This window comes from Gadus macrocephalus, chromosome 20 (genome assembly GCF_031168955.1).
Source record: "Gadus macrocephalus chromosome 20, ASM3116895v1".
Classification (NCBI taxonomy): domain Eukaryota; kingdom Metazoa; phylum Chordata; class Actinopteri; order Gadiformes; family Gadidae; genus Gadus; species Gadus macrocephalus.
The window spans coordinates 20,909,870-20,932,323 of record NC_082401.1 but is presented as its reverse complement, the minus strand read 5'-3'; the positions used below and the strand labels follow the sequence as shown (position 1 = coordinate 20,932,323).

General features: G+C 44.7%; 1 protein-coding gene across 1 annotated transcript in view; it reads right to left on the bottom strand.

Moving 5' to 3' along the window:
* The window catches only part of abca12 (ATP-binding cassette, sub-family A (ABC1), member 12), a 58,050-nt gene that overhangs the window by 26,627 nt on the left and 8,969 nt on the right, over positions 1–22,454 (bottom strand). The window contains exons 9-36 of the mRNA XM_060039490.1: positions 22,035–22,153; positions 21,575–21,675; positions 21,220–21,366; positions 20,336–20,496; positions 19,858–19,991; positions 19,317–19,447; positions 18,502–18,669; positions 17,985–18,184; positions 17,610–17,743; positions 17,065–17,185; positions 13,767–16,382; positions 13,141–13,419; positions 12,835–12,947; positions 12,665–12,735; positions 12,274–12,422; positions 11,718–11,848; positions 11,302–11,444; positions 9,770–9,943; positions 9,242–9,447; positions 7,390–8,346; positions 6,756–6,874; positions 4,231–4,337; positions 3,065–3,264; positions 2,774–2,850; positions 2,435–2,562; positions 1,823–1,993; positions 1,069–1,233; positions 211–468 (exon numbers count right to left, since the gene is read on the bottom strand). Coding sequence (XP_059895473.1) covers positions 211–468; positions 1,069–1,233; positions 1,823–1,993; positions 2,435–2,562; positions 2,774–2,850; positions 3,065–3,264; positions 4,231–4,337; positions 6,756–6,874; positions 7,390–8,346; positions 9,242–9,447; positions 9,770–9,943; positions 11,302–11,444; positions 11,718–11,848; positions 12,274–12,422; positions 12,665–12,735; positions 12,835–12,947; positions 13,141–13,419; positions 13,767–16,382; positions 17,065–17,185; positions 17,610–17,743; positions 17,985–18,184; positions 18,502–18,669; positions 19,317–19,447; positions 19,858–19,991; positions 20,336–20,496; positions 21,220–21,366; positions 21,575–21,675; positions 22,035–22,153 — 7,480 coding nt within the window. The remainder of the gene's footprint in view (positions 1–210; positions 469–1,068; positions 1,234–1,822; positions 1,994–2,434; positions 2,563–2,773; positions 2,851–3,064; positions 3,265–4,230; positions 4,338–6,755; positions 6,875–7,389; positions 8,347–9,241; positions 9,448–9,769; positions 9,944–11,301; positions 11,445–11,717; positions 11,849–12,273; positions 12,423–12,664; positions 12,736–12,834; positions 12,948–13,140; positions 13,420–13,766; positions 16,383–17,064; positions 17,186–17,609; positions 17,744–17,984; positions 18,185–18,501; positions 18,670–19,316; positions 19,448–19,857; positions 19,992–20,335; positions 20,497–21,219; positions 21,367–21,574; positions 21,676–22,034; positions 22,154–22,454) is intronic.

The following is a 22,454-nucleotide window of genomic DNA, read 5'->3' as shown; positions in this document are numbered from 1 at the left end:
TCTAGATACTCAAACAAGAAGTATATAATGATTAGGAAAAAGTATTAGACAGTCTTCTCACATCAGGAATCATGAGTGATGTTAGGAAGTGTAGTTTTAAACATTTGTGTGACTTTGTCAGGGACTGTTTGAGCAAGTTGAGATTTAATTTAATTTATCAAAAAATAAAGGTGTTTTAAAACAATCTCAATCTCTCTCTCTGTCTCAGTCTCTATCTCTCGCCCACTCTCTCTCTCTCTCTCTCTCTCTCTCTCTCTCTCTCTTATACATACAAGCATCGCGGGGTATCTTGAACTTGGTGATCATCTCCTCCCTCTGCTCGGTGTAGGGTAAGGAGGGGTCTGCGTCGGTCATGATGGTCAGCTTGGAGATGCCAAAGAGGGCCATCATGCCATTGTTGCACAGGGCTCTGGTCATGGTGGTCAGCATCGACCTGCTACTTAGGTCCCCTTTGTATCCTCTCACCATCTAATGAGTAAAACAGGTAGACATCTCAAGACTGTATTTACATGTACCCAAAAGGGTTATTTTTATTCTGGAATAGGTAATAGTTACTTTATGATAGCATGCCTTCATATTTTATGTAATATGACGGTTTAACACCCAATATGATGAATTTGAAGACCTTTAAAATGCACAGATCTGAGATTGTGACTATAATACAACTTTTTTTAACGTGCATGTTTGCATACATTGTATACATTAATTTGACTCCATATTTAAACGTTGTCCTATGTTTTCAAAACGTCGATATTTGGACCAGGATCTTTCCACAAGGTAAACTTCTACGCATCATTTGTTCCCTAAAATAAATGTCAGTTTGAGCGTAAAAAAAAAAAAAGGTTAATCCTGTATGTATGTATATAAAAGTGTGAATGTGCATGCATGTGAAGGTGTGAGTGTGCGTGTGAAGGTGTGAGTGTGCGTGTGAAGGTGTGAGTGTGCGTGTGAAGGTGTGAGTGTGCGTGTGAAGGTGTGAGTGTGCGTGTGAAGGTGTGAGTGTGCGTGTGCGTGTGAAGGCGTGAGTGTGCGTGTGAAGGCGTGAAGCCCCTGGCCGAGGGGACTCACGTTGCGGAAGGCGGGGTCGGCGACCAGGTTGAGGTCGTCGATGGAGGTCATGAAGCCCTGCAGCTGGCCGAGGACGGGGCCCAGGCTGCCTATCATGTCCGTCAGGACGGAGGTCATCTGAAGCATGAAGCCCACGATGCTCTGCAGCTCCTCAGACATCACCAGCTGGAGAGCGCCCGCCCCGACCAAAGAGAAGAGGTTATAGACACCTTTTCACTCTTTTGTTTGTCTATGAATGATCCATTACATCGCTTGAGGTTGCAAGTCTTTTGCTTTGTGTTTGTTGTGAATATTCCTTTTTATCGCTGGCAGTTGCAGGTCTTTTGCTTTTGTGTTGTCATTGACCTTTGTAAGGCGTGGGCTGTTGTGTTTGGATGGGACATTTCTTTTCAATGAAGGCTTGTAGGTCACTCAAACAATTTGGGTGTTGTTTTCCGAACATGATACCAATAGAAGCTTAAGTCAGAAAATATTAAAGCAATTCTGACCCCAGCTTCGAAAATAGGCCAAAATAGGATATATATTATTGTATCTCTAATTATGGTTTACACGTGTGGCTGATTTGCTTTGCACTTTCACTATCGATAGCATAAAGACCGAAGTATCTCGTCAATAATTCATTTCTATCCCTTGTAGGAGTGCATCACTGTGAAACCATTATCGTGGTGTCAGAATTCATATAAACAGATCTCCTAGCCATGTCATCACAGAACCCTCCCAGAATCCTTAACCAATTTCGGAGCCGCTGCCTTACCCTGTAGATGAGCTTCTCATTGCTGACATGGCGGGCCACCAGCAGCGAGAAGGTGTACCACTGCTGGGCTGACATGGAGCAGAAGGCCCTGTAGATGACGGCCTCGGGCTCCTCTGACTGGCCATACGGTGAGTCTCTGCAGTGGCGCAGGCTGACCAACCAGGAGAGGGTCTGCAGAACGTTGAAGAACAGATTATTGTTTACTCACAAGCTCACACACCCTAGTACGATTGCATGGTGACACTTTGCATGACAGTGTTATTATACTGCAATGTGATACAACCTGTATCAGCATGTACTTATTATATAATTATGATATGGAAAATAAGATAATTAGGGGGTGACCTAAGGATTGGAAAGGGTAGGTAACCCTACCCTACTCTTAGCCCCCTAACCCTCACCACACTGCATAGCTACATGCTGTTCCAAACAATCATTGCTTATTACACAATTATTGCTTGAGTTATCATGCCGTTACAAGTTGTCCATTATACATAGGGAGCTCATACGGAAATGATTTTGAAACAAGAGAGAAGACACCACATTGCGCCTTGCTCTGGTCTTCAAACACGGTCGGGTGAGTGGGTGCACCGCCCGCGGGCAGACCCTTACGGCTAGGTTGTCCGGCAGGGTGGTGTTCAGCAGAAGGTGGAGGGTGCGCTGGTCGAAGGCCATGTACCGCTGAACGTCCATCACAAAGGCAGCCTCATCCCTGAACATTTCTCCTACCGCCACCCGTTCTGAGGGATAAACACTTCAGTTTTAACACGATCTCCTGATCTCTTACACTTCACAACCATAGATGCACCATATACATGCTTTCTTTTTACAACAATTTAAGTAGGAAAAATGCCAAAAAAAATTGAGGCTAGTGATTATTCTCTTGAAATAAAACAGTACTGAAAAATGCCAGCTATAAATGAAAGTGTGTAAACAGTTATGCAACTTTACCTGGTTTGGTTATGTTTACTGTGAAAGCCTTGATGCTGCTTATGTTCAAGCCAAAATTTGCAGGTAACGCAGTGGTCCTGTTACACACACACACACACACACACACACACACACACACACACACACACACACACACACACACACACACACACACACACACACACACACACACACACACACACACACACACACAAACACACACACAGGCAGATGAGCATGGACACAGTTCTCACTACATCATCATCATCATCATCATCATCATCATCCTCATAATAGTGCAGACTAACTCACCAGCCTCGGTCAATATTGTACGTGATGGGCTCTCCAACCAAGGTGGTGAAGAGGACATCAGGCAGGTTGGAATAGTTTGCCGGCAGGGTCTCCATTAGTATTTTCACGGCTGGTGTCAGAATAGCACACAGCTGCCCCGGCTCAACATTCAGGGCACTCAAGAGGGTCCGCACGGAATCCATGTTCTCCAGCCGACACACCTTACGGGCCGCACGCCATGCGGGGACAAAGATAAGTAGCGTAAGCTCGAGCATGAAGGAAGAGCACTGAGGCGGAACCTATGAGTTTACGTTTGGCGGGCAGCAAGGGAGTTAATTACTGTGTAATTGTTGTGAGTTCAACGTTGTGAAAATGGTATGTTACAGTAAATGCATCCGAGAATCCCTTCTTGTCAATAATGAGGCCGTTTCTCCATTGAAGTTGCAGTTATTTACTGGCATTTGGGAATTATTTTATTTGCAGTAATCTGGATAAGATGCGACATTTTTGTAACAGTTACCGGTGAGATAGAGGTATTAGTTGTCCATATTTCATAGAGAGAGCTATAATAAAATAGGACATTTTTACAGAATTTGACTTGGTGGGTCCTGTGTATGCACGTGTGTGTGTGTGTGTGTGTGTGTGTGTGTGTGTGTGTGTGTGTGTGTGTGTGTGTGTGTGTGTGTGTGTGTGTGTGTGTGTGTGTGTGTGTGTGTGTGTGTGTGTGTGTGTGTGTGTGTGTGTGTGTGTGTGTGTGTGTGCGCGTGTCTTAAAAAAGGTGTGCCACAGTAAAGAGGCCTCTATGAACACAGCGCTGGGGCTGGTGTTAATCTGTTCTATTCATAATAATAGATGGTTGTGTGTTTTAGAAGGTGTTCAAAGAACACTTGCAGTACATTGACAATCATAGACCCTTGTTGTCCTTTGGCACACTAAAAAGTAGTTGGTACTTTTGTAACTTCAAAACCAAGTACATCAATGAGCAATGAGCTTGTGCATTCTTGTGGGGCGGGGGGGGATATTGTTCCTCAGAGATTTCCTCCACACAAACACACACAAACACACAAATACACATGCTCATACACTAACACACCAAACACACACACACATACATTGCATCCACGTGGACACACATTTATTGGTACATAGTGGTAGAAACGTCAGAATGGTCCAGAAATGGTTCAAACCTGGTAGGAGAAGTCTTCGAGAATGTATGGGTATTGTTCATCCATCAGGCTGGTGGTGAGAAGTTCAGCCACTGTATAATACATCTTCGGGAGCAGGTGCAGGTTCTCTGTGGGGAGAGAGAGGTAGGGAGAGAGAGAGAGAGAGAGAGAGAGAGAGAGAGAGAGAGAGAGAGAGAGAGAGAGAGAGAGAGAGAGAGAGAGAGAGAGAGAGAGAGAGAGAGAGAATGTGTGTTAATGGAGATCAGGATATTTTCAGATTAAAAGCACCATTACTTCAATAGTCAAAGAATTATCTTGCAACAGAGAAAGCTGACTTTTGATCAACAGTGTAACTTTCTCTGTTTGCCATTTTTAGTCCCTGTATGTTTACAGTGTTTACAAAACTTTCAATATTTTGGATCCGGACCCAATGCACCCACTCTTGTGTTCCACTCATAAACAGCAGCTGGTACTGCCTGTATTGATTCACAATTCAGACGCTCCCCATGTGTGGCGTATTCATGGGGGACCGCTACCTAGCTCCATGTGGTGCGCTGAGTCATTTGTTGTTCTAGTTTTCCTCTCCTTGCAAAGTTTGGGAAGCACTGACTTATCGTGAGAACCGTGGTTATCCTGAAATCGTACCTGGATGGTATTTCTTAGGAGACTTCCATGAATGTTCCTCTAACGTAACCAGGATTGTCCTGAGCTACTCGTTGCAGGAAGTCACTTTGGATCAACGCAAACGGACGCAACAACGACGCAATGTCATGAAGAGAATGACTAGAATGAATAGATTGTAAAGTTGTGATTGTATAGGAAGGTAATTGAATCCAAGTGTTACATTATTTAAAGAAATGATTGGTGTTTGAAACACTTTGCTGACAGGGGTCGTGCATGGAGGGTGCATGCTTTGGAAATGAGAGGCCAAAGATGGCATGCTGCATAAAAGCCTTTCTGAATACTTCAAGTTGTCAAGAAAGGCAGCACCCCAGGAAGCTGTACAGTGATGACAGAATATTAAATCAGACAAACACTAGACAACAGTGATGTTGAATCTTGAAAGAGCTCCACTGCTAGAGGGCATTCTAATTACAAACGGGCCCTGCTGTAAGCATTTCACTTGGTGCATGGATGATTTTGTGTGTGTGTGTGTGTGTGTGTGTGTGTGTGTGTGTGTGTGTGTGTGCGCGCACGTACGTGCATGTGTGGCAGTCCAGCACCCAATTAAAGCACACAGTCACCGCCATCCAAGTGAAGTACAGGGGAGGGGGGAGGGAGTTGATGAGAGACGTCGCGGAGTACGTGATCGAATTCCACTTTGTTAATTTGGTTAAATACAGACCAGAGTGGCCGGGCTGTTGGAGGAACGGACCAGGGCAGTCGAGGGCCCTTTTCGGCATTCCAGCTAACAAGATTCGAAGCCTTATCAGTCCTCTCACCAAACTGAATCACAAACTAAATAGTAATGTGAACACTTGATGGCTTGTTGCCATGGTTTGCCACCCTGAGGTCTAGGGAAAAGAGTACTGAAACAAGGATACGTGGCAGTAAGGACAGCCAGAGAGCATGGAAACATACACCTAGCGACTAAGTCACTGAACCCTTGTGCAAGAAAGCGTTGCCAACAAGATGTATTTTTTTGGGGTGTCACATATTGTTATTGGGATATTTACATAATTTACAAATGGGCAGACTGTAAAAAAAATGTGTCAACCACAAGAGTCTTGTTTGTCAGCGCCCATTGATGAATAATTCAACTAATAAACAGCCCAAATGCAATCTCTCTGTTTATCCTGACCTTTGGAGAAAGTATAAGTGGCGATGTTGGTTAACCAACTGTAAATATTTTTGGACTCAAGGGTACGGCTGCTACGTTTGCACAGAAGGTACATTTAGCGAATGACTGCAATAACTTGTCAGCTTGTAAAGCGCTAGGGGCACATCACGAGAGGATCACACAGAGTGCACCTTTCAAAATTAGCATAAAAATCATGTATTCTGCATGATCTTTACCAGAAGTGTCCCTGAAATTAAGGTAAAATCATTATAATCTTAATTACGAAAGCCGGGACAAGACATTTTTCTCTGTTTATTCCTACATGATGCTCATACAACAGGTGGCAAGCCAGAGGTTAAGTTAACTAGCAAAAGGGTAGATCAAGAAAGGTATCGCAGTTGTTTGTTCACCTTGGATACAGCCCGAGGGGACTTGCAACTGTGTTCCCTTTAAATATTTAAATGCTAAATTAAACAGAATAAATCAAATATGTGGAGATCAGTATGTGGAAGTGTTGAATATTTTCAGTATGCATGTGACATGTTGTGTAGATCTCCAAATGGGTAGCGAACCCAAGAGTCTCCTTGAGGGATGCAACCGAATAGAGAGGTAAAAACACACACTCCTTCATTTAACATTTTTACTAATGTCTGTGCGATGGGCATTCCTCACCTGCCTCAGAGACCCAAGCTTTCTCCCTAGCCAGGCGAGTGAGTCAGAAGTGGAGGTGTAAAAGGAGTTGTGCAATGAGGTGAAGTGGGGATACCTGGAGATTCCTTGGCAAGGCTCAAGGTGATGTTCTTTATGAGCCAGGAGTAGGGGAGCCCCTCTGGGAGAAGGAAAGCCATGTCGACCAGCAGCTCCGTCGATCCATACGTCCACGGTCTGGTGGAGAATTAAACATGAGGCCTCTTATGTTTTGTTAGGGTCTTGACAGGCAAATGTATTCCCAAAACCAATCAGTGAAAATTTGTCTGAAATTAGACTAAAATCAAAATAGTCTCAGACATATGCAGGCGCAGTCAACCAAAATCTCGATTCTCACACAGCATTTCACTCAAATAGATGACGGATGGCTATGGTATTTCAAACAAATTACACTGAAATTACAGCTCTTAAATCATACCTACAGCACATTTAATCGGATGGCACACATCGAGATTGAGATCCTGTTGGGGTTTAGATTCTTGAATAGTATAGTCGTATTTAATAGTACTTGGACTTCTTCCTGTTTTTTAAATACAAAAGAAACACCACGCAAGTCTAGACACCATCGCGCCTTGTCAGTATTTCCCACCACTCCAACGGGAGCCTCAATGTGTTAAATCCACGGACCGCCACTAAAGCAATCATTTCCCGAGTCCCTTTCACAGAGCCCCTGCAGCCCAGGATTGACTTACGATGTATAGACCTCCCGGTTGGTGAGGTAGGCAAGCACGCCCAGCACGGAGTCAATGGCCTCCTCCGTGTCTGAGGTGTCTTCTTGCCCCACAAAGTCCTGGGCTGTACCCTTCATCACCACGTTCAGGTCTGGATTTGCGAAGAGCACGTGAGCCGTCTCCAGGAGCTCTGCGGGGCTGGGTGCGATGGAGACGGCCTGGAACAGGGCCAGGTAGTCGACGGAGAACAGCTCGATGAAGTCCACCATGGGCTCCCTGATGGGCTCCGTGGGGAGCTCGCGACGGCGCCTTGATTTAGCTACGCCGTTTCGTTCCAGCCACATGGTGCCGTTGTCCGGATTCCCCCACGGCACCGACTCCCATTGGGGCCCGCTGTCGTCGTCTTCCATGGGGATCAGGGCCTGCACCGCCTGGACAAGGGCCAACGCCAAGTCTCCAAAGAACCCGGTGTTCTGCGGGAGCTCCATGTCCAGCTGCTCGTGGACCGCTCTGAAGAGCGCGTGCATCAGGGAGACGAGCCGGGGCAGCACGTCCATCCCGGGACCCTGCGGGGTCTCGGAGGCCCACGCCAACAGCTCCGCCAACTCTTCCGCCACCTGGCGCGTGGAGTTGGCGGCCACGAAGCGCTCCATGCATCGGTAGAGGTCGGGCATGTCGCCGAACAGCTCCGTCCGCGCGATCATGCTCACCACTTCCTTCACGAGGTTGCAGACAGATGGCCCGTCAAGTGTCGTACCGTTCCCCCAGACCATGGGTAACATGGGGTCGGTGAGGTTCAGGGAGTCCAGGAAAGTGTACGCGGTTTCTCCGAAAATGTCCGGAGAGACGTCGCCGCTCTGCATCGGCTGCATGCTGCTGAGCAGGTGTTGTGCGGCTCGCTGCGCGGCCTCCACGTACGTCTTGAGGAAGGGGGCCACGGTCAGCAGCTCATCTGTGAGCGCTTCGAGGGAGTCCAAGCTGAAAGACAGCCGTCGAACGACCTGGTTAATGTGACGTCAAGTAAGGACTGCAAGAATAGCAAAGGTGAAATAGCAACGTTTCGAAACCAACATGCCAGTCCAAAGACTGTTCCCCGTCAGAAGCTGCTTTCACTTCACCATAACAGCCGCTCTGATTGATTTGAACTTTTCCCCCGAATGCAATATGTCCTTAATGTGATCGTTTCTCAGTTCAAGCAAGAAGACAAAATCATTTGTCATCAACGTCCTTCGAAAGCATTCACACAGCCTTCAAATTTCGGCCTAGATAATAGACTCCGGAGCCACTCTGCCGCTGTGATCAATGATCTATAACTCATGCAGTCAGACTTGATTGATTCCCCAATATATGCAGAATGTGATCCTTATCACTATGCCCGGTTCATTGTTACAGCGGGACCATAAGGGGAAATCAATTTTAATAGGGGCCTAAATTAATCACGTTTGAGCCGCTATATGTGTGGATTTGGCTGTTCCGCAGGCAAGGAGTCAAATTGAATGAATCAAGCAACGAATGCAAGTGTGACCACATCAATCGGTACGTGTCAATTCATAAGGCTCAAATTGGCTCATTGCTAACGCATGTGGATATCATAGGAACTATTTAAATGAGCTGTGCAATATTTGTGCGTACCGCCGTGCATGTGTGTGTCTGTCTTTGCTTATATGTGCATGCTTGCCTGCGTGTGTGTGCGGGCCTGCTCGCGTGCAGGTGTGCCTGTGTGTGTGTGTGTGTGTGTGTGTGTGTGTGTGTGTGTGTGTGTGTGTGTGTGTGTGTGTGTGTGTGTGTGTGTGTGTGCGTGTGTGTACTCCATCACTTTGGCCTTTGAAAGGTGCTGGCGGCTTCTACCGCCCAATAACTATGGAGTAGTCACCTCTCTTGCAGCTGCATTTCCTGGAGGTTCTGGTACCACTGAGCCTGCTCCTCGGAGCTCAGGGGCTGCAGATCGGACAGCTCTATGGATAAAGCGATGATGAGCTGCTCCGACACACGGCTGCTGTTGACGAAGGCGTGGTACAAAGAACGCAGGGACATGGCTATCCCTGCAGCCGTCACACTGGCGGCCCCTGGTGTGAGGTTCTGTTCAGAAGGGCGCGTCGTTAGAAGCAGAATGGTCGAATGGGTTTGATGATGCAACATTGCCATCCAGTGGTCAGCATGTGAAAGTATAAAAGTGACTTGTTCCGCGCATGTGCGTGTACAGATGCCGGAGCGATCAGTCTACCTACCAGCCCTCCCAGTGGACTGTAGCAGCTGATAGGCTTATCCATCTATCATACATCTAGGTGAACACTCCCACTTGTGAGGTAAGAATAGGGCCCCTTTAAAGGCACTACGCCGTCATCCAGCTTAAAACAATCGGTTCTCTATTCTCCTCAGCAGGGGGCAGCACAGCACTCACGCTGATGTTGAGGTTGGCGTAGCGGGTCTGAGCTGCAGCGTAGCTCTGGAGGACTGGCTGCAGGCTCACGTGACACCATGCCCGCAGGGTGTCTGTGTCGTTTTCCAGCCCAGCCGCGGCCCTCACAGGCTCCCACAGCATGAGAACCTGGAGGCAGTCCAAGGTCCCATTGGTCTACACAGGGAGTGGGTGAGAGAGCAAAGTTTACAACAGATAAATGGTGAACGACATCTCTCTCTATGTTCGTAGAAGCGCTTTGTCATTGAAAAGAAAAAGCTAAACCTGTTCTGCGGGGTCGGCATACAATGGAGAGAAAGGGGATAATTTAGACAAAGGAGTATGGTTTTAGGTATAGTGAGAGGGAGACGTGAAGGGCAGTGATCCTGCATCAGTGGGGCAACTGTCCTTCAAACCATCTCCCACCAAATGGTCACAGGACGAAGGTCGAAGATCACGCTCTAACCTGCTTCATGTGTAAAATAATGTCTCTGATATCTTACACTGTTCAGTCTTCGAAAAAGAAAGGTAACGAGTTTGCGTGCACCTGTATTTCCAAATACCTGACACACAATGTTCTATTATGACCCCTACAGGTTGCGAAAAACCGGTTTGAGTTTTGAGTTTGAGTGGGTGAATAACTAGTGAATCCCGTGATCTGTATGTCATTGTGTCACCATAGCAGGCTATTGATCTAAAGCTGATGAAAGCTACAACATACTGTATGCTACAGAATAAAATACAATTGGAGAGTATCCTCATTACAACATACTGTATGCTACAGTATAAAATACATTTGGAGAGTATCCTCATTACAACATACTAAATGCCACAGTATAAAATACAATTGGAAAGTATACTCATTACAACATACTGTATGTTACAGTATAAAACACAATCAGAGAGTATCCTCATTAAAACATACTGTATGCTACAATATAAAATACATTTGGAGAGTATCCTCATTACAACATGCTGTAGCATACAGCATGTTGTAATGAGGATTGCAGACTTCAATGGTTGTAATGGACAGATTTTTGGGAAGCCCATACATCAAATATCAAACTAGTGTTTTGGACACATCAATCACAGAGTCTGTTAATCGTGCGTCTTATGAAAGTTTCATTTTCAGGTATTAACCAATGTTTTTCTGGTTAATATTTAAATTTAGTTGATTACGCTATTTGTTATCAAACATTTAAGTTCTGGTATAAAGATATAATTACATATCTCAGAAATATAATGTACAAGAGCCTATAATTAATCTAGCGTTGATCGCAACAACATATATATGGGAACCGAATGTACAGACGGTGCCAAAATTAAAAATCCCCAAAATATTTATTTTTTTGGGGATTCCTACTCAAAATAAGAGTAGGAACCACATTACTCCACAAGATTAAGTACCCGGAAGAACGAAGGCTTTGCATTCCTTTGAAAAAAATATCTGTACGCCCTGTTCCATTGTTTCTCTCAATCTCTTTTAGAAATCAGTGCATAAGGGAGATGCACTGGGACAATCACAGCAGTCTAACCTGTCCGGCAGCCATCACCATGCGCTCAATAGCGACCAGGAATGGCTCCTGGATGACAGACCAGTTGAGATGGCTGCTGTTAATGGACTGGATGAGTTCTGCTGTCAATGTGACGAGTGGTCCGTTAAGGCTCTGTATCAACTCTACAAGGGATGAAAACCATACAAATAAATCATGAGTCATTACTGAAGTGATTCACATGGTAAAAACAAATAAGCATTTAAAATAGGCAAAAGCTTACATCATGCTCCACGACTGGGAATAATGTATTGATTGTCTGTGTTGTTTTTGGTTAATCAAAGTCAGTAAGTTGAAATACACATATACTATTATACTGTATATCAGATTATAATAGTTGTACCATGGAGAAGTATCAAGGGAATCCTAGTAGGCTCTCTGCTGTTTAAGAAACTCACCATTCTGAGCTTGAATGGTCTGAACCTGTGTTTGTAAAATGGTCTCGACGATCAAGACACAAGGCACGTCGGGATCCCACAGGGACGTCTCTTGGAGCATCGACAGCAGCGTGTTCAGCATCATCTCCAGCCTGTGAGAAAACGCAGCTACGTTGGCTTCCAGGGCAAACTCAACCACAAGCCCTCCATTTAATACCCGACGATACAGTCCAAAGCGCCCCTCCTTCAGTATACCACACTCCCATTCAAAGAGAGATACCGATGATGTCATGGTGAATCGCAAGCCGTTTTAGCTTTAAATGGGCCTAGTGTCATTCAATAGAAATATATTCTTATGGGTGAGAATTCAATGGCTGAAACGGATTGCCGTAACAGTGGAGACGTGTCCCGCCAACACCGTTGTCACTCTGTCACGGTCATAATCACATGTGCATTTCCCAGTGAAGATTATACTGTTTTATTAAATAAAGGATATGATCAGATCACCTTGAACAAAATATGGCGTGACCTTAACTTTCACAAAATGTCCCACCTCTGTCAGGGCAATCAAGCTTACTTGTACCAGGTGCCTGGGTTTGCAGTACCAGTCACGATTTGTTCCAGAACAGGGGCCAGGTCAACAAAGCTCATGATGGGGGGAACCCTGATGGGAAACCCTAGGTGTTCCGTGAACGCAGGCCACACATTGTTCAGGACCATTTGAATCTGGGGAGAAGTACTATTTTAGTTTGATGAAAGGCAGGAGGATTGCAGTGTTTCAAAATAGGCCGCAGGCATTCTGGTGAGGCGTCCTAGAAGTACAATTTGACAGTCTATGTTGTCATCTTATTGTAGCACTATTTGCAAGTAGTAGTAATTATATCAGATTGTAACCTACACAGCATTTTGTTCTCAGATAATAAAAATGGAATATTCCAAATTGTAACAGGTCTTTGTATGATTTTTACCTGACTGATAACTATTGTCAATTCTCCCATTGATGATGAGTTCCCAAAACTGTCCCAGAGAGTAATGTTTTCTGAAAACATAGCATAAAATAAAAGTTATTTCAAGAATTGTTAACATTGGCAGTTGGACTTTCAATTTTATGCAGTTGGACAGTGACATGCACACTTGCCTTTATCGTTCCCCATTAATGAGTAAGTTATGTCAATGATAGTGGTCAAGTAGGCTTCAGCTGTGCTGTTTTTTGAAAGGAATCCTCGGATGGTCTTCAACTCGTTCAAAATGCTTCAGAAAAACATATGGACGTGCATCATGAACATGTTTTAACTTCTTTGCCTGCTTAGAGCTCAAAATCATTAACATTTTCTATCTATATTATTCGTGCAAGAGTCTAATCCAAGATACAAACTGTATAGTCTATTCAGCCTTCCTCAGTATATGTTACCCCTTTAACAAAAGCGAAAAAAATGCAACTTACATCTGATTCCACTTTTCTTGTCCATCAATCATAGAGATGGTCTCAAAGTAGGTGGTGATGATCTGGATTCCATGAATCACGTAATAGGCAACCTCATTGGGCAGGATTTGCTCGACGATCATCTCCGCCCTTCTCAGGATTTGCAAGGAGATGTTGCGTGCCGCGGCGAAGCTCATGTCAGGGTTGATGATCAGTTGGAGGGAGTTCACTGTGATTGCCAAGAAGGCTGTGCTGTTTTCGGGAAGGAATCCTTGGATGGTCTTCAACTCGTTCAAAATGCTTGAGAGAAACACATGGACGTGCATCATGAACATGTTTTAACCTTTATAAGTGCAAGAGACAGAACCAAATAAGCAATTCCATTACTTTTATTTTCACCCGTATAAAGTGGCAATCCCAAAAATTCCCGCTTCGTTCTCTTTGGGGACACTTTGTGCGATAAGCGGTCATTTTCCCCACAGATGCAAACAGTGTAGCCAGTTCGTAACCTTCATAATACTGCACTTTCAAGGGCCTTCCTCTGTGAGCCATATGCTCAATCACCAATGGGTTGACCTATACGGCAATAGATGGTGAATTTACACACTTATTTGCATGAGAATCTTAAAAAAAAAAGGGCAACTTACATCTGATTCCACTTGTCTTGTCCATCAATCATAGAGATGGTCTCAAAATAGGTGGTGATGATCTGGATTCCAGGAATCACATAATAAACAACCTCATTCGGCAGGATTTGCTCGACGAGCATCTCCGCCCTTCTCAGGATTTGCAAGGAGAGGTATCGTCCCGCGGCGAAGCTCATGTCAGGGTTGACGATCAGTTGGAGGGAGTCCGCTGTGACGGCCAAGACGTTTTGCTGCAGGGGACCTGGGATCTCCGGGTCCAGGATTTGGATCACCTGTCCGACCGCTGCCACGATGGCTTCGGAGAACGTGTCGCTCTGGAGACCGCCCGGTTGCTCCGCCGCAGACAGAGCCTTGTTGATGACCTGGGTGAAGTTGCTGACGACTGAGAAGTAGGCCAACTGCTCCTTGTCGAGGTAATATGCGACGGACTGCAGCAATTGGTGGATGTCGTTCCCTGGGGTGGTTAGGTTCAGGCTAGAGTTTCCCCAGTTTAACATGCTGTTGAAGACTGTGGTGATGTTGGGTGTTCTCATCCAGTTGCCTATGAGATCCAGATACAGCCCCGTTTGATATGATAAGGCATTCAGGGTTGTGGCGTTGAACTTAGGTTGATATCCAAGACTCTGGTCGAGGTCATTTTGAAGCTGGATATTATTCAAGATGGTTTTAATCTGCTCCCTTACCAGCTTAATGATTACCAGCCCGATTCTGTTCACCCCTGCCCCATCTATAGGGTATTCAAGGTTGTCCACCAGATTTGTCACCTCATTACTGACAAACTGAGAGAAGTTAGTTGACGCCAGTTGCATAGCAACCGATAGTTCCACTGAGCGGTATATAGGATAGAGAAGGCTTGACACCTCACTGCTGCTTGTGATATTCTCCAGCTTTCTAATGTACCACTGGATGATCTCCAGCTGGGCCTGATACTGGGCATCAATCATGGTGTTGTTGGAGAAGGGAGGCATGCTGTACGGATATATGGAGGCGAGTTCCAACAGGTTTTGTAGAACTCTGATCTCTTGCATGAGCTCAGGCGAGCTCAGATTCAGCTGATGCAGGCCCACCATGATATTAGCCAGGGTATGGTTCAGAATCAGTACAGTCGACACATGTGGATCGTTGTAGTAGATTGCGCCTTCGGCATTGACAATAGACTTGTTGAGGAGTTCCGGAATTAGGGCAAAAATCAGGGACTCGTCGCGGAGCGCGGGTATATATGAGAGGAAGCCAGTGACTCTGCTGATCAAGCCCGTGGCACAGCTCGGGCTCGGCGGCTGTGCGAAACACTGCTGGACGTCAACGAGGCCCACGATGTTTACCAGCAGGCTGTTGGTGTTGGCAGCTCCCAGCAGAGCAGCGACCTCTTCCAGCTCTGCCAGGGTGAGGTGGGACTCCCTTAGGGCGTCCTGGGCCTGGGCTACGGTTAGCTGCGGTGTGTCCATGAGCAGTGTGATGAAATGGAGCGTCTGGTTGATCAATCGAAAGTGCTGCACATCTCTCTGCGGCAGGACAAGTGAAAAGACGGCGGCGGCCGTGCGTAGAGACGACGGAGCCTGCAGGAAAGGATTGGTCGGCTCTATCTGGATGGTGACGTTCCCTTCGGTCCCTTGTAACATCGTCGCGACTTGCTGCAAGAATTTGATGATTTCAGAGAGGCTCGCCACACAGTCCTGTCCTGTTGATGTACAGAATGACAACTGACCAGCCAGCATCTGGACCTCCTGGACAAGGTCAGTTGCAAGGAGCTGGACCTCGACTGGGAGGAACGCAAGAAGTTTCTGCATTATCAGCTGCTGGGTGGCGTTGGGTCCGGCCTGAGCTAGACTTTGGAGGCCCTCTGGGGACAGCAGTTTGAGGAGGTCAACTGTGACCCGCTGGAGGTCGGTGACTTGACCTGGGCTAAGTTGCCCACTTGATAGCCAGACTTGATCGATTCGACGCAGTCTGAGTGCTGAAATCAAGAACTGCTGGAGCTGTTGAACATAGGCCACGATGATGTTTGAAGGGTCGCCACCAGGCGCATCCGTCAGTGTATTCAATAGCTCCATGGCAGAGAGCACAGCCTCTGTGAAGCCCGCTGATGTCTGGTTGGTGTAAGGTTGAATGGCCAGCTGGAGGCTGGCCAGATCTTCTGGGCGCAGGTACCCAGAATATGTGAGCAGCGTGTGTCCCATGCTGAGAGACAGTGGAAGGGTGAGATTTCCCTCCATGGACAGCAAGTTCATGATCAACCGCTCCAGATCTGGCAGAGTGGGGTCGCTTTCATTGAAGGTGAAGAGTTTTTGGTTTTGCCTTCCAAGCTTCAGGGTAACTTCCAGAACAGTGGAGGCGTTAACGGATGCACCGCTCCCAAACAGGGGCATCAGCGGCGTCAGACCAGTGGATCGGAGAAGATTGTAGATGTTGGGGAGCATTAGATCAGGGTTGGAAATGTCACTGTCCTTGAGGTTGGTTAGATTTAGTGCAAAGCCACGCAGTTGTTCTACCAGGTTGATCATGTAGTGAGACAGTGCATCACCCCCAGGTATTTGTTTTGGGATGTGTACTGCAATCAGGCCTCTCAAGATGTTACCATAGACGTGTTCCAGTAGACTCACTGTTCCCTTGAGGCATCTACAGAGTGCACAGATAGAAAACGGTGGCAATTATAAAAAAATAAGTTGTCAAAAAAATAACATTTCAGCATGGTAGACGTATATATTATTTTCAAATATTATCAACAAACAATATAATTGGATACACACAACTACTGTTTAGATAATATGAATCAGCATTAAGTGCAACATCTCTTTGAGTGTAACCATATTCATCCAATAGGTTTTAAAGACAGACAGACAGACAGCCCACCCCATAGCATAACCAGGGATCCAACAGTCCTACTATGCTACAACATTTCTGGGGTGGGACAGCACAGAACATGGGCCATAAACCTGCGGAGGTGGAGTATCTCCTTTTTCCCTGTTATGTCACAGAGATAATCTAAAAAATGCATTCCCGCGAGTGGATGAGTTTTCAGAAGAGGATTTGAGTGTGTTGTGTGTAACAATGGTCAACACTGTGTTAATTTGAAGCCTTTACAGACACATTTCTACAGTTAGCTACTGCTGGCTGAGTTTCTCTTCACAAATGACACACATCCAGATCCCCACTTCCAGCCACCCAAGTGGTCAAAACAAATAGGAATGCTAAAGAAGGGGAAACGCCCCATTCAACCCAGATTTGATCAGATCGGATTTAGATATTCATCTAAAGTCTGATATGCGAGACTACCCATACCTCTGCAAAATGTTGTTACCTGATCAAAATCTCTGGCTGTGTTGGAAGTGACAGCATAGTCTGTGCTGCTACTTGAACAAACTGTGGCCAGTCCACATTAGCATTGCAGTACACATCCATGGTTTGCAAATCAAAGGAACCTTCAGGGGGGGGACAGAAAAGTAATACTTAAACATATGAACAACACAGAATTAAGTCAAGCCAACGGTCTTATCAGATCTCGGGTCCTTTCTTGTACATTAAAACATAATTTGTGTTTACAGTGTGGGGAGAGGGCTCTGACCCTTTTTTTATTTGATCTGTGATATGGTTCTATAACTTTGTTTGCATGTGACAGTGTCTGGCATTGTTCTATGTGTGTTATTTGTGCGTCTATGTTTCCAGGGAGAGTGGTTGGGGGTTATGTATCTTGTTCAATAAAACTTAACAAAGCGCAAACCAAACTGAATCACACATAAACCAACAACGCACCAATCACATGTTGCTCATTCCACACATTGGTTTGAGCAGAGCCAAAGTAGAAGGGAGAAACAAACAAAAGTGCACAGGGGATGCAGGACTCACAGTGTGCCGGCTCTGTTGTGTTGCCAGGCTTGTAGTTCAGGATCCACGAGGTCATGTGCACATAGCGGCCCACATGGGGCCACAGCGGGCTCCTTTCGATGCCTTCGCCCAAACTTGCCACAGCCGACATGACCCTGAGGAACCCAAGAGAAACAACATTGCAGAGTGGATGCATGGAAACAGGGGCACTTCAGTACGAGCTGGTTGCTGTCCGTCTGTGCTATATATCATAAATATTTTATTCTTGTGTGATTAACGTATGAAAAATGAGCAGCTTTAATGTTTTGATTTGGGTTGAGTCGAAAGTTATTTTTTGACCGATATGAATTCAAACATCATGCAACTGTGATGTTGTTGAATGGATATTCATAAGACCTTTGAAGGAGAGTTTCCGTCATATCGTCACTGTTGTTCCCAGACATCCAGGAATCAGAGAGGTAGTTCCAAAACGTTGTGTCTATGAACATTGGAAAGTTCATCGTGTTGTTACACAGCTTGTGCCACTCAGAGAGGATCATGGGAAGGGTGATGTTGTCGCCTTGGTGACTAAAGATGTTACTGTAGCCTTCTTCCACCTGGGGACAACAGAAGCACACATACATATGATAAGTCTCACTGATGAAATGTCCTACAAATGGTAAATCAGCACAAAGAAACATTAAAACCTAGTCACACAAAATTGCAGACCAATACGAATGACATAAACCAATATGTTGTGTAACTTGGATTTGATATATACACTGTGATAAAAATGGTATTGGTAGTACCTATAAAATAGAGTTGTACTGCTTTTATTTATGAAATGAATCGCAGCAATGCTTGCCATTGGACACAAATGTTAGAGCCTTACAATTAAATAAAGATAAATACTAGTGTGTTTCATGGTTATTACCATCTGGAACAGAGGCCCCCATTCCATTGCCAGGCTTTGTTCCAGGTTGGTCACGTTCTGGCAAATGAGTGCTTTCCACGCTTCAGGGTCCATGCACTCGGACTGCAACAGCCAGTCATAGGGACGCAGCAGGCGTTCGCATGTTAAGGGCCCGCTTGGTGTCAAGACCTAGTCAAATGAATGCAAAACAGATTCATATTTTGTTGTCTCAGTCCCGACACTGCAGGAGGACTATTAGGTCAAAACAAATCCGTAAAGGATCACAGAACACAGAGCAGGGGGAAATGTTTTACACTGGACGATTTGTATATTGAAGTCCAAACTTAGCTGAGCGTTAAAAAGGATTGATCAGTCAATCATAGCAAAATCCATCTTATTTTATGGTAATTTAATGGTTATGTTGGTTGATCATATATAAAATAATATAACTTAAGTTGCCCCAAGATGGTATTTTTGGTGCAAACGCATAAGGTCGGCAAACAAATAAGTAAAAAAATAAATAATAATAGACGATAAGTGTACATACAAAACATTTAACACCCCCTACAATAACATATTTGTGACATATAAGTAGTACTAACTGTACATTAAAAAGTATTTCTGCTCAATTTGAAAGGTTTAATCTCCTCCTCGACTGAGCGCTCCACTTTTTTTTGTGGAGAACCAGTGCCTTGAATATTTACTACAGCGTTTCTACAGCTCGATGCGCTTTCGCAATGAGTCCGTCTTTAAAGAGAATTCCTGAAACACTTCAGAGGATTGTTTTTGCCCGTGTGGACGGGGCCTTAACAGGGACTGTTTTGGGTAACACTTACTTCCAACACCATCTCAGCGGTGCTGTTCAGGGCCTGGTCAATCCAAGCACCCGCCTCTGGCCGCTCAGTCATCAGCATCATGTAAGTGTTTTGGAATTGATGAACATCTTTACTAACGCTCGTAATCATCGCTAGAAAAACCAGAAGGAAGGAGTCAGGCAGCTATAATGCAACACCATACACAGAACAAAATGTACTCAATAAGATATACAGACTTAAAAAACCTAGTGGGATAAAACTATAGCTAGGAGGACATGGGACTTAAAAAACATATATATCGACAATTTGTTAATGGCTTTTGGTGTTCAGATATTTAATGACGTAGCCAATCAAAATGTTTGCAGTTGGAGAATGTAGTTGTACCAAGTAGAATTCAACACCAGCAGTGGCTAGTTACTTAAAGCTACTATATTTATATAAATGTATTGTATTCAAGTTTGTTTAACTTCCTTTCGTCTTCTGGTAGGAAGGTGAACTGCAATTGTGAGGGGGAAGAAGTTTTTTGCTTGATGAGCTGTGAGTCATGTAACCGGCTACTTACTCTCTATGGTGTTGATGGCCAGGTTGGCAGTGTGCATTGAAAACAATCCGGTCCTCAGGATGCGCTGAATGACAAAGTCGACATCTGGGAAGACCTTGAGAACCTCCAGTACCACACGACCCACGTTCACAAATCTACAAACACATGTGAAGAAGGTGTTTGTTTGGTGCATGTTTTCAAATGTTTGTTCACCGGCAATGCCATGCTTTATGAGCATCAACTTGCCAATTCTGCCCAAAAAAGTTTTTAATTTGTTTTTAATCAAATAAAGTAAAAACAAGGATTAGCTTAATAATAATATAATACAATTCAATACAAGTCAAATCATAATAATATAGTGATGATTATCTAATACAATAATAAATAATAAGTACAATGAGTTAGCAGCATTACAATATGCATAGGTGATGTTTATTGATGTGCAGATGTAATTATTATATGTGTTTATATGTGTGTATATAGCTTGTTTTCATCCTACAGATCCTCTTCCAGGTTCTGTGGCCCATCTGCGTCCACGCTGCGACGGCTCCTCCTTGTGCCTTGGGGACTTTTCATGGCCCCTCCCATCACGCTATGCAGCAAGCCCTTCACAAAGGCCAGGTCACCAGCGGCCACTGACTTACTCCACATCAGTAGGGCCTGCAGTAGGGCACATCAGAGGGAATAGTAGAGAGGAGAGGAGAATCGCAGGTATTGGTTATCAATCACATTTGTGTTAATAAGGATCAATTAATAATGGTGATAATGGGAATAAAAATAATATCATTCTAAACAATTGTAAGGAAGTTAAACAATCATAATAATTGTCATATTTATAAAGCTGAAACTAAATCTATATTAATATTCAGCTTCCTGTCTTGAGATTTCATCCCAGGAGGTAATAAATAAAACAAATAATAAAATGGTAGGTTAACAACTAAGCAGCATTCGGATATGGCTAGTCTACGTGGTGTCCAAACAAGGCTAGCAGGTCGCTAACAAGCTCCGGCAAGTAATTATCCAGAGATCAGTGTTGAAGTAGAGAGATGAGTCTAATGACAATTACCTTCCCTTAGGGGGAATAAAAGTCCTGGCTCCAGTTCTGACATGGTTGATATACAACAGATCGTACAGTGCCTTGAAGTAGCACGTATTGACCTACATGAGCTGCTACTGGGAAATACAGAACACGGGTGTAGACAAACATAAAGACAGAGAAAGAGACAGAGAGAGACAGAAAGAAAGAAACAGAGAGAGAGAGACAGTGAGAGAGACAGAGAGAAACATAGAGAGAAAAGAACAACAGGACATCAACACCTCTGTAGGAACACACATTTGTCTGGAAGCATTTTCTTCCAATTATTGTAACATTTGGAGCTATACCTGCTTGGCCACTTTTTCTGGACTAATCCAGCCCAGGAACGTGTCCACCAACCCAGTCATGCACGCAGTGGTCAGTCCAGCATTGCTACCGCTGTTATTACAAATGTAGGATCGCACCGTGTCTGGGTCAAGCAACAGGCAAATGGCCTAGTGGGAAAAAGAGAGACAGGGCCTGATCATCTGGCAGTCGGAAGCATCAAGAGATTTATCGGTTCTCTATGGCTGAAACAACAGTTTTAACATGAATGTAAGACAAGACACGGGTTCATGTAACACCATTTTGTCAGGATGTGTTTGGATATTTCAGAGGGTCAGTGTTTTTCCCATAACAATGACTGCTGATGTGGGACGATACCTTATCAAGGGGTATTTCTATCTGCCGCAGAACAAGTTTGGTGAGTTCGCTGATCGTGTCATTCTGCAACATGACAACATCTCCAAGTGAGATGTAGACGTCTATGAAGATAATAAAAGCAAAGTTATTGTTTGTGTTTTGTCACAGACGGTACACAATAGACAGAGTTGAAACCAGTCACGTTATGAAAACAAAAGGGTGAAACCGCGTCGGTTCCAAATGCATCTTGATGAACTTCCATTTAGGTCTTTCAAGTTCACGTTTTAAACCTGCACTATGTAAATTGTATTACTGCAGCAATTGACTCCATTAGCTAGAACTAAATTACCTAGAGGCTGCTGATGGGAAATGAGAGCAGGTAAGTATGCATAGGCTGTGCTACGATGTTGCATTGACCCCACAACTTAGAAGAGGCAAAGGTTAAAAAAACAAGGTGTATGATATTGATTCAAATAGTTACCTCGGCCTGGCCACTTCTGAACGTAGCGGCTGAGGTTTATTCCTCCAGTCAGAAGGACGTGCAGCGGCGAGAGTGTGTCACCTGCTTCTGGGAAAGACTCTTGGAACACATGCAACGCCCTGCGTGGAGTCCCCCAAAAGACAGGAAATGATAAGAATAAAGCATTAATTGTTCAATCGGGACAAGAACAATGAGGTACTCCCACTCTTTTATCCCTGCAACCATCAGGTTACTAAATGATGACAAAAGTCAGGAGTAGGCTGAGAGCACACCAGTGTTGCTGGGTGTTTCCGGGGGCAGGGGGGTTGTTACTGACAGGCTGAAATGAATTGTGAGTTAAATGTGTGTGTTGGACTGCCTTTGATATATGTTTTTGTCTACCTCCTATTGCTATTTATTGTATTTATTAAGTAATTTATT